This window comes from Malania oleifera, chromosome 7, assembly GCF_029873635.1.
Source record: "Malania oleifera isolate guangnan ecotype guangnan chromosome 7, ASM2987363v1, whole genome shotgun sequence".
Taxonomy (NCBI): Eukaryota; Viridiplantae; Streptophyta; class Magnoliopsida; order Santalales; family Ximeniaceae; genus Malania; species Malania oleifera.
In genome coordinates this window covers 33,936,034-33,948,255 of record NC_080423.1, presented here as the reverse complement: position 1 = coordinate 33,948,255, position 12,222 = coordinate 33,936,034, and the positions used below count along the sequence as shown (strand labels likewise).

The window sequence follows — 12,222 nt, the reverse complement described above, 5'->3', positions numbered from 1 at the left end:
ACACAAGGTAACTCTCTGGTTACGGTGGGGAATAGTGTACAAGAAAAGGAGATTTCAATCCGAAAATCTTCACAGCAGTAAGAATTAATTGTTTCTCAGAGGCCAAGACGAGAAATTCGAAAACTTGCTCGATATACTGATATGGTGGCCTATGCACTTCCAGTTGTGGATGATAATGTTCCTTGCACTTTCAAAGAAGTAATGAGGAACTCTGAATTAGACGAGTGGAAAAGAGCAATGGATGAAGAAATGCAGTCTCTTCATCAAAATCAAACTTGGGAGCTAGCCTAGCTGCTCAAAGGTAAGAAAGCAATTGGTTGCAAATGGATTTATGTAAAGAAAGAAGGATTTCCAGATGCAAATAATGTTCGCTTCAAAGCTAGATTGGTAGTTAAGGGCTACGCACAGAAGGAAGACATTGATTATAATGAGGTATTCTCTCCAGTTGTTAAACATTCTTCCATTCGAATTTTGTTGGCTTTGGTAGCACAATTTAATCTTGAACTAGTTCAGTTCGATGTAAAAACTGCATTTTTACATGGTGATTTGGAAGAGGAAATCTATATGACTCGGCCAGATAGATTTCAGGTGCCAGATGGATTTCAGGTTGTTAAAAAAAGAAAATTGGGTATGTAAACTGGGTAAATCGTTGTATGGTTTAAAACAGTCTCCAAGACAATGGTACAAACGATTTCATCAGTTTATGATGGGTCACAAGTACATAAAAAATAAACATGATCATTGTGTTTATTGTCAGACTACAAAATATATTTACTCTTGTATGTTGATATGTTAATAGCTTCAGAGAACAGGGAAGAAATCAACAAGTTGAAAAGCCAATTAAATCAAGAGTTTGAGATGAAAGATCTTGGTGAATCAAAGAAGATACTCAGCATGGAGTTTCGCAGAGACAGAATGAGAGGAAGAGTTAGTTTGTCTCAGAAACAGTATTTGAAGAATGTAGTACACAGTTTTGGCATGTCTGAGCAGTCAAAATCGGTACGCACTCCTCTTGCTCCTCATTTCGAACTTTGGGCATCTTTATCTTCTAAATCAGACGAGGAACGTTGGTATATGTCATAGGTTCCTTATGCAAGTGTTTTTGGTAGTCTGATATATGTAATTTGTACTAGACCTGATATTTCACTAGCTGTTAGTATGGTGAGCAGGTATATGCATGATCCGGGTAAAGGACATTGGCAAGCTGTGAAATAGATTTTGAGATAAATTATGACTACGATTGATATTGGTATAGTGTTTGAGAAAAATAATACTATTGATCAACAGGTTGTTGGATATGTGGATTCTGATTTTGTAGGTGATTTGGATAAACGTCGATCAACTACTGGATATGTTTTTTCATTTGCTAATGGTCCAGTGAGTTGGAGGTCTACCTTATAGTATACCATTGCCTTGTCTTCAATAGAAGCAGAGTACATGGTAGCTTGAGAGGCTGTTAAGGAGGCTATTTGGTTGCAGGGTTTACTTGAAAATTTGGGAGTTGTTCAGAAGCATATTGTTGCGTTCTGTGATAGCCAGAGTGCTATTCATTTGGCAAAGAATCAAGTCTACTATGCGCGAACGAAGCACATCGACGCTCTGTTTCATTTTATGCGGGATATTATTGATGGAGGCAAGATACTTCTTCCGAAGATTACTACAACTAAAAATCCCGCAGATATGTTAACCAAGATAGTGACAACAATCAAGTTCAAATATTGTTTGGACTTAATTAATATCCTGCAAGTTTGAATATTTTTTGGAAGGCGCCGATGATGTGGAATTCCAGAGAATGTTGGTGACTGAAAAATTTGTTGAATTTATCGTCATGGTGGAGATTTGTTGTTTTTTGTCTCACATTGGTATAAAAGTTTCATATTGGTAGAAAAGTTGTTTTGAATTTTTTCTTTGTTTCTCCCACATTGGTGAGAAGTGTTTTTTGGACTTGAGGTTGAAGCTATATAAAAAGCTCAACTCTCCATTTGTAAAACATACCTCAAAGTAGTACTTTGTCAAGAAGTAGTGGATTGATCGTCGGTACTCTAGGACGTAGGTAATTTTATACCGAACCTTGTTACATTCTTGTCTTGTTCTTTTTACTGTCTTTTATTATTAGTTTCTGCATTGCTTTAGTTTTTTTATATATTTAATAGCATTAGTTGTAGTATTAGTGTTTGACACAAGTGGGGTGCCTGGCATAATAGAAACCCTTGTCTTTGAACAAAATTCCAAATAAGACAGGAGTGGACTCAATAAAGGAAACAATAATCGACTAATCCTTGAAATAAAAATCTAAGAAGGGACGGTGTGTCTCTTTAGGTTTCTTGAGAAAAGATGAAATCTTTGTCTTTGAATGGAATCCCAAATAAGACACTAGTGGATTCAATAAAAAATATTGCAATGAATGAGCTTTGAAAATTTTGAAGAGGGATGACTGTGTTTCTTTAGGTTTCTTGGAATAAAGTAAAATTCACGTCCTTGAGCGGAATTCTAGATAGGTTGTGAGCGGACCCAAAGATTGATTAAGAAAGAGCTTGCAATAAGCCCATAAGAAGAAATCTGAAGAGGGACGATTGTGTCTTTTTTGGTTTCTCAAGATGAAGCTTAATGGAATTTTAGATATGGCACGAGTAAAATCAATGCTTAAAGGCTGATAATCACGGTAAATTTGGGTTAATTGTATGCCACTTGCTTGAATTTGAAACAATCCCAGGTTAATTTGGTAATTGTTCGAGATTGAGGTGTGTAGGGGTGCTAGTTCCTTTCCCTCGCACAACCGCACTCAAATTTGATTTTGGTACCGTAGGTCGTTGACTATTAGTTCCTTTGGACCTAGGTATAGCTTAGAGATCAATAAATTGGTAGTCAATTAAATAGGTGTTTTAACCTCACCTAGAATAAAATAGGTTAGTGGCGACTCCATGAATTATGTATTTGACCCATATCTCACCCTATACTTCATTGTTTTTAATATCGAGCTCGCCATCCGATTGAGGCAATTCGGAGATTCACCCCTTTTGATAGGAGGTGGCTCTCTGGGACATTGCTATCAACATTATTTTTGTGTAGAATTATGTTAGTGTGAGTTAGTAAGGGTATTTTGGTCATTGAAATGTATGTAGCATTTATTATAAATAGAGGGAGACCCCTGTCATTGTGATTAGGTCTTTCAATTCACCAAATATAGTGTCTGCAAGTGATTTAACTTGCTTCTTTCAGTCAAGCTGGGACACTTACCATGGTCACTTTTAGGACCAACTCAAGTATTTATTGATTGGTAACGCATACTAGAAAAAAAATTTCAATATAAAAAAATTATAACTGTAATAAATGTCAATTAAGAGAATAAATGAAAGTTATAAATCTAGACAGTCAAATCTGCTCAAAGAAACAAATGAAATTACAATTAAAAATTTTAGAGGTCATAGTGTTAAAATCGTAAACCAACTCTCCTTACAAGAGGACAATCGTGAAAATTTGTTTGGCTTTTAGCGTAATTCATCAGTGAGTGACACTCTTGATGTGTATTTACTTCTATGAATTTTCTTCTTCTGTTAATTGTCTTGTCAAATATTAATACTGCATCAAAAGGTGAATATTTCAATTATGTTCTAGGTAAAGGATTTCATGAGAACTATTCTACTATGGCATTTACTATTTGAAAGGTCAAAATATTGCATAAATGCTTAATTGGTTCGACTCTAGTACCTTACATGAATATACACATGCGCATGCACACACACACACACACACATATATAGACAAGTAAGTTCATGTACATGAGTAAGTTTGCAATGTCTGTTTCGTTTTGTTATTTTAGATGGTAGTTTTGACACCATTCCTTTCCCCCAAATGAGAACTAAAAAAAGAATAAAAGAGCGATGGAGAAAGGTTCAAAGAAGCTTTAATTAGTGTGGAAATATTATTGGACTATAATGTTATTTCACTTTCCACGGCTACAAAATTTGCAATGCCTTGTTGTAGGTGGACTTTTAACAGTTGTACGTGTCCTGCCTCATGCTTATGAAAGCTGTACTTTGGGGCTCAAGGCCAAGTTATACCCTTCACTTCCCCAACACCATCCTTGTGAAAACTGAAAAATCAAGAAAATGGTGAATTATGCTGTGTTCGGAATTCAACCATAGGTAAAACACCCGTGTATTTTTAATAATATGCAAGTCCCAATGTGACGTGCATTGCTATTATTTGCAAATATCTTTATCATAAATGTGGAAAAACATTGAAAGAAAATACAGAGTGAAAACCAAGTTCAAATAAAAGTAAAACTTGAAAGAAACACGTTACTCTTTGTTTGTTAAAGCCACTTCATACAGAGCAACAATTATGAGTTAAGAATGTATCATGGAACCAACTTCTAGTGTGATGCATGTACACACACACATTGGAATATGGTTGATAATTGAGAAGAGCTCTTTTTCCTACCAATCCCATGACCCGTTGTGAATCTCTATCCATAAAAATCAAACCATATGGATAAAATAAATGTAAATCTAAATGCATAGATAATGAAATCATAGCATTTTGTTGTCGATTGGAGTTTATATATAATATCTGTGGGCACACACTGCTCCACAACCCTAATTTTATGGTCTTTAGGGAGAATGAGGACTTGCAAGTAGTTTCTTAAGAAATATAAATTTACTAAGTATGTATTACTTGGTAAATTTTTATTTTAATTTTAAACTGGTAAAAGAATGGCAAATCTTAGGAAGAGTGAGGGGAAATGTAGGTTGAAAGCTGCCCCCTCTTCCATTATTGTGTGTATTAGGATCAAACCAATTTCCAATAAATGAATAATTAGAAATAACGATAAATATATGGAATCATGAATCACAATACTCATAAATAATAAATATTTAAGTAAATAAATAATTGTAACATAGCCAAAAGACTTATCTTCAAATAATTGTTGGCAGATTATTAAAGAACCTAACTCCAAAGGACTAACAAACTTGGTTCAAAGGTAATGAAAATGTATATAATGCAGTAGTTTAATTTCATGTTCACAAACTCACAATAAATTAAAAATACTAGCAATGATTCTAAACCCAAAATGCTTTAAGAAGGGTCTATATTTGGTCAGTCTGTGAGCTTTTGGCATGATTAGGGGTGAATTTGGCCTCCTTTTTTCACCAAACTTCTTTTTAAAAGTAGAAGCTGGGCGTAGCGCATTTGGTAAATCACTTTTTTAGATTTTAAGATGTCGGTTTTTAACTTTTTGGAGTTCAAATTTTGGATTTGAAACTTTTAAAAGCTACAAATAAGGATATTTTTTTTTTTAAAATGAAAATTGGAGACAAAGCAGTTGGGAACTGTTAGAGTAGGCATGGCTGAAAACTTACTTTTCATTATTACCTTTGTATTGATGTATACAGTATTTATACAAGGAGAGGAATCAAAAAACTGTTACACAGTCGAGGATAAAGACAAAAAAGGAGAGAAGTTCCCCTACAGTTACAGAGGGGAATATTGGTTTGTTACAGGGATGTGCAGGTATTGTTATGAGCAGTGCTGATACGCCCCCTCGAGTCCAATGGTGTACCACGAACATTGAGACTCGATCGAAGTTGGAAGAATGTGTCGGAGACTAGAGGCTTGGTGAAAATATCTGCAAGTTGATCCTTTGAGCTGAGAATCGAGATTTTCAGAGATTGAGCTGCTACGCAGTCACGGACAAAGTGAAAATCGATGTCCATGTGTTTTTTTCGGGAGTGGAAGATTGGGTTGGCGGCAAGGTAGGTGGCTCCAATGTTATCACACCATAAAGTGGGGGGGGGGGGGGTGAGCGAGAGGAATCTGAAGTTCACGGAGAACTGTTTGTAGCCAGATTGTTTCAGCAGTAGCAACAGCAATGGAGTTGTATTCAACCTCTGTGCTTGAACGAGCAACAATTTTCTGCTTTTTGGAGCTCCAAGAGATTAGGTGTTTTCCAAGAAAAATACAGTAACCGCCAGTTGATTTTTTGTCATCAGGGCATCCTGCCATGGTTAAGGAGGATGTTGAGGAGAAGAAAATGCCATGATTAATAGTGCCCTGGAGATAACGCAGAATTCTTTTTACAGCACTCCAGTGAGAAGCTTTGGGATTGTGCATGAATTGACAAACCTTGTTTACGAAGAAACTGATGTCTGGCCGGGTGTGGGATAAGTACTAAAGTGCGCCAACAATGCTTCTGAAGAGTGTTGGATCGTCAAAAGGGGGGGGGGGGGGTGAGTCAGAGGAGGACAAATTTAAGGAAACGGCCATGGGTGAGGAGACGGATTTGGCAGTGGACATATGATTGCGATGGAGCAAGTCCTTGATGTATTTACCCTGAGTGAGTAGCACACCATCCTCTAGATAAGAAACCTCCAAGCCTAGAAAGTAGGACAACCGGCCAAGGTCTTTGATAGGAAATGCCTGACTAAGGGCAGCGATTAAGGAGTCCGTGGTAGTGTCATGTGACGAGGTGATAACAATGTCATCGACATACATGAGCAGGTAGATTTTGATATTATCATTGGTGAGGAAGAACAGAGACGGGTCAGCCCTGGAGGTAGTGAAGCCAAAAGCGAGAAGCCACGAACTCAGCTGAGCAAACCATGCCCTTGGGGCCTGTTTAAGGCCATACAGAGCCTTGTTCAGCTTGCAGGCGTAGTGCGGATGGATAGGGTCAATGAACCCTTGAGGTTGTTGCATGAAGATAGTTTCGGTCAGATCACCGTGAAGGAAGGCATTTTGAATGTCAATTTGGCACAGAGACCAGCGCTGAGCAACAGCGAGCGAGAGGATCAACCGGATTGTGGGAGCTTTGATGACAAGGCTGAAAGTGTCATGGTAGTCAACGCCCTCTTGTTGATGGAAACCTTTGGCAACCAGGCGAGCTTTCCGGCAGCGAATGGAGCCGTCGGAGTTGTATTTTGTCCGATAAATCCATCTGCAACCAAGAATGTTAGAAGAGGGGTTAGGGGGAACTAAGGTCCAGGTGTTGTTTTGAAGCAGAGCATTGTATTCTTCATCATGGCGGAACACCATGCGGGAAGCTTGGAAGCAGCGGAGAAGCTAAGGGGAGCGTCGAGAGATATGGCTTCAGTGGTGAGGCAGTGACGAGGGGGGTATGGAATTGTTCCATCGGTGAAGATATGTGGCCGAGAGGATGAGGTGTGGGAGCGGGTGATGATAGGGGATTTGGGAGGAATTAGGTCGTGCTGAGTAGGGCGCGGTGGGTGGGGGGAGGGGGGATTATGGTTGGGAGATGTGTGAGAGAAAGAGGGGGACACGGGGGAGGGAGTGGGAGTTGGTAGGAGAGGTGAATGGGCCGGGTCAGGAGAGGGAAGAGGGGAGTAGCAGAAGCAGGAGCAGCAGCTGGGGTGTCGGCCATTTTTATGACTGCTGTTCGCTAGCTCTGATACCATGTCAGAGTAGGCATGGCTGAAAACTTACTTTTCATTATTACCTTTGTATTGATGTATACAGTATTTATACAAGGAGAGGAATAAAAAAACTGTTACACAGTTGAGGATAAAGACAAAAAAGGAGAGAAGCTCCCCTACGGTTACAGAGGGGAATATTGGTTTGTTACAGGGATGTGCAGGTATTGTTATGAGCAGTGCTGATAGGAACTGCTTAATAATATAGAACTTTTATTTTTCCCACCGTCCCTGTTTTTTAAGTTCAGAAGAGCCACCAATTTGAGTGTGTGCACACACAGACAGAAGCTGCTCTATTCTGTTGACTTAGATGAGTGATGTTGATAGTGTAAAGCCATAACATCACATGGAATGAAACAGTGGTTGCACTTCTCCAGAAACGGCAATCTTGGGTGTGTTTACTAAATTAAAAGGCAAATTATTCACGTATACTGGCTAATTTATACAACACAAGGAATTACACATATTCATTCATGGATCTTTTTTCTAACCCCTAATTTAAGCTTTACCATGCATAATTTGTCATTGAGATTAACCTTGGCACTTAGTTTCCACAGGTTTTTGTATTCTGAACAGAGTTTTTGCACAATTTTGGGTAAAGCAGCTGAATAAGGCCCTGTTGCAGCCATATGCATATTTCTGTACAGCCCTGGTGTAATCATTGCATTTTTTATTATATTGAGGTTAATGACCTGACCAGTCGTGAAAATAATTTTTCACAACTGAACATGTGGCATATAAACATACTTTTCTTTGTTCCCTGAACTTTATTTTAGTGCTTGTGGAATTCTTGGTGGGGGTGTTGAGCTTGTGTATAGTTCCACTGTTGTGTAATTGCTGTTTATGTGTTGTGTTGTAGGGTAGGAAATGTACTGCATACCCAGCAGTGAAGCTGAATGTGGTTTTGGCTGGAGCAACATGGTTGGAACCTGATCCCATACATCGTTGTTTTACTGATGGAAATTTGGTGACAGGGGCAGCTTGGCCAGGCCACCCTGAATTCCTTTCTCAGTTGATGGCATTGCTTGGCATCCGGGTCTCATTTTAATTACGTCTGGTTGGCTGTCCTGCTTGTCTGCAAACCTCTGTGTTTGGTCATTGGCTGAAGTTGAGGCATATCGGTTTTGTTTAATTATGTTTCCTGCTTCTCTGTAAATGAGTGTATCTGCGCAACAATACTGAAGCGTGCTTAAAAAATGAAAGCTTTTTAAATAAAATGCATGGTACTATGCTCTATTTTCTGTTGCATACGAGCAACCTTGAAATTTTTTATCCCGCTGGGAGGCTTCTTGGGCTGGGTGGTCTGCCTACTTTAATTTTAAGAATTTCTGCCCTCTTTTCTCTGGGTTGTGTATAAAGGTAAATACTGATGTTGCTGTTCTGGAGCAGGTTGGTTTTAGGATGGGGTTGGTGATAAGGAGTTTTGGAGGCAGGGTTATTGTCTCAATAGTAAGTAAAATTTACATTGCTGGGAGGTCCCTCCCTCTTGGAAAAGGGAACATTGATGTTCTTCAAGGGGGCTTGGTTCTGGGTTGGGACAGGTGATTAGGGATTGCAAGGGTGCTATTGTTAATATGTTACAAACTCTTTTCTTTTCATTATAGAATATGCTTCATCTCACTGTAGAGGCATATTCTTTATTTGCCACTTGGCACTTGTTTAAAACATTTGAGTTTGTGCAAATTTGAACATCTGATGAAATGAAATATGATTTTTGTTTGCATTTTGCTCAAATTTACACAAGTGAGATTCAACAGGCTCAAATCTAAGTATATCATAAGACATTTTTCAAGTTTGCTCCTTTTTGTGTCATTTTGTGCGCTTATTAGAATTATATGGAAGTTGTGGGATTGGGCTGGTGGCAATAATTAGGCTGAATTGGTGAATATTGGACGTTGGTAATTGCCTAGCCAAAACATGGTTAGGTTAATAGCTCGGCTTAGACCAAAGGAAGTGGGATTGCCAGGACAGAGAGCCAGGCATTTCTGAGTATGAAGTCATCACTAAAAGATTACAACTGAAGGGGCTGGGTAGCCAAAGGAGTTAAACCTAAAGATTACCACCAAAGGAGTGCACCCAAAGATTACCACCAAAAGAGTGAATTGAGATACATCTGTCATTCTGTTGGTATTATGTGGGGTTCCTAGGAGTGTTTATCAGCTATCACTTTAAATTTGAATTCAATAGCTCATGGAATTATAAGTTATTATATCAGGTGGGATCTATGTGGAACTCATTGTTTGGATTGATTTTATTGGATAGGAATGCCTAATTGGAGCGTGGATATCATATATTCCCAACTTGTTACAAGAAAAATTAACAAGAGAACACTCTGAAGCTTTGATAAATAAATAAGCAAGCTACATATCGTTTATCTCGAAAAAAGAAACAATCGACTTCTGTTGTACAAATTAATGTACAGTGGAAACAAACAATCTCACAATGCAGCACTTAACTGTGAAATATATAAAAAATACAATCACATGAATTATAATGAAAGCAATAAAAAGATGACACAAAGAATTATGTGGTTTGATAATGTCTACATCCACGAGAGCAAAACAGCGGTGAGTTTTTACTGTCTTGTGTCCAAAGAGATTGAGTTACATCATACAACATGTATATTGTAACGACCCAAAATTTCTACCATTTTTTTTTTATATCTCTCATACCATGATAATAATAAAAATAAAGTCAACCCAGACTCAAGGTGGAGTACTAGGGATACTCTTATTCATATTCACGTTCTATCTATGCAACGGAAAAAATAACACACCTAAACTTTATATACAATACCAGAGTGCTAGAATCTCCAAAATATACATACATATTTCCCAAAAAATCCATTAGAAATCCCAGCATTAAACAAACATAACCCTAGTCCCCCAAAAAAAACACATACCCTGTAATCCTGAAGCTACAAATCTACTATCTCGGAGCTTGCTCCACTTGGCTACCTGGATTACCTGAAATGTTTAAGATTCTTGAGGTGAGACACCTCTTAGTATGACGAAATAAATTAACATCAGTGTGTGACAGATGAGTTTTACACAAATAACATAATTGTTAATTTAAACTATTACTATGATAGCAGTTAAATGTAAATATGTATCTTAACTCACACCTATACCATTTAGAATACACGTTTTCTATTTGAATGTACTTCTAACTGTAATTCATAGTTTTTGTTTCTATAAATCTGCGTATACGTACATAACTGTGAAAATTTCCCAGGATGGATAATTGTAATCATGAATTAACCCCGCATGATCAGGTTGTGTGGCCCGTGGGCTGGACTTAACCAAGGCTGGCCTACTAGGTTAAGTCAAACTATAACTTGTCTATAGTACAATTGGCCTGCTCAACCTGGTCCGGACTGCTAGGGAGCTCCTTTACTCTTCAATTCAATGAGGCACAATCGACTGCCATTACCACACTCTATCTGAAATGTGTGGTTGCACACACTATATTGCATTAGCTATGGTACCGTGCTCTATGTTCTATTCTGGTCCGTCAGGATTCCGATATTGTATAATACTATTTTTATATATTACTGTTTTACCATGATTCTGTAATAAGTATAATACCATGATTCTATAATAACTGTAATGCCATGATTTTGTAATAACTGAAATATCATGGTTCTGTAATGTTTGTAGTATGATGGTTCTGTAAAAGCTTTAGTATCATGGTTCTGTAAAAGCTTTAACATCATGGTTTTGTAAAAGTTATATAAAATTTTGTATCAAATTTCTATACTAAAACTAGTATTTCTCATGCCACACAATTTAAGTAATGCTCATAATACTATATTCTGTATGGGAAAACTGTATTTTACTATTGTATGGGAAAATGATATTTTATGCTGTATGAAAATAATATATTATCTATAGGGTTTTTTATGCAATCCAAATTTCTGAATTTTCCCGAATATACATATCATTTGTAAAAAAAAATCGTAAATTTCCATGCCCATAATTTCATATCTTGTAATATCCAGAAAATCATATACTGATATTTCATAACGTTATACTATATTTTAACGGGAAAAAGTTCTAAAACTAACTTGCATAACTTATTCCCCTTACACGTTTATTGAGAGCGTGCCTGCAAGCATCCTAGATCGATGCCTGCGGCATTCGCACAACCCCTGTATTCACAAACCCTACCTTAATCAGTTCAACCGCAGAATAATAATCATATTCACATTTCCTAGACCCACACATTCCAAAACTAGTTAAACTGTAAAACAACTAATAATTCATCTCCCTTACCTCAGCCTTAAAGTGGTGCCTGGAATGCCTAATTCGAAAATCTGTTCTGATTAACTAGCTAAGGGTCGCTCCTAGGACCCCGTAGTGGTGTCTGATCGTCAATTTGGGCTAAAATCGGAGAGAAATTATAACTCACCGATCCCCCACGTGGGGCCCGAGGTATTACTTTAGTGACGGTTGTGTACCAGATACCATATTCATCATATAAAAGCAGCGAAAATAAATGATACATTCTTCAAAACATTACCAGAGTTCTAAACTACCTTTATACACCAAGGTCTCCAAATATCCATATTACAACCCATAATATCATACAAAACCAATTCAATCCATACACACCACGTACATACACTACACGTCTAACTCAACCCCTCTAGCGTGCTAAGCACGATCCCTGGTGTATCTTGAAAAGATGATTTGTATATCAAGGTGAGACACTTCTCAGTAAGGCATATTATGTAATGACCCAAAGAATAATGACAATTAAATAATAAAGAGGGAGGGAAATGGAAACAGAA

At 37.6% G+C, this 12,222-nt stretch overlaps 1 protein-coding gene across 1 annotated transcript in view; it reads left to right on the top strand.

Moving 5' to 3' along the window:
- Positions 1–8,678, top strand: part of LOC131160321 (protein DJ-1 homolog D) — a 29,205-nt gene extending 20,527 nt beyond the window's left edge. Inside the window, exon 5 of the mRNA XM_058115889.1 lies at positions 8,290–8,678. Within this exon, the coding sequence (XP_057971872.1) occupies positions 8,290–8,478 (189 nt within the window). The 3' untranslated portion in view covers positions 8,479–8,678. The remainder of the gene's footprint in view (positions 1–8,289) is intronic.
- The last annotated feature ends 3,544 nt before the right edge of the window (positions 8,679–12,222 follow it).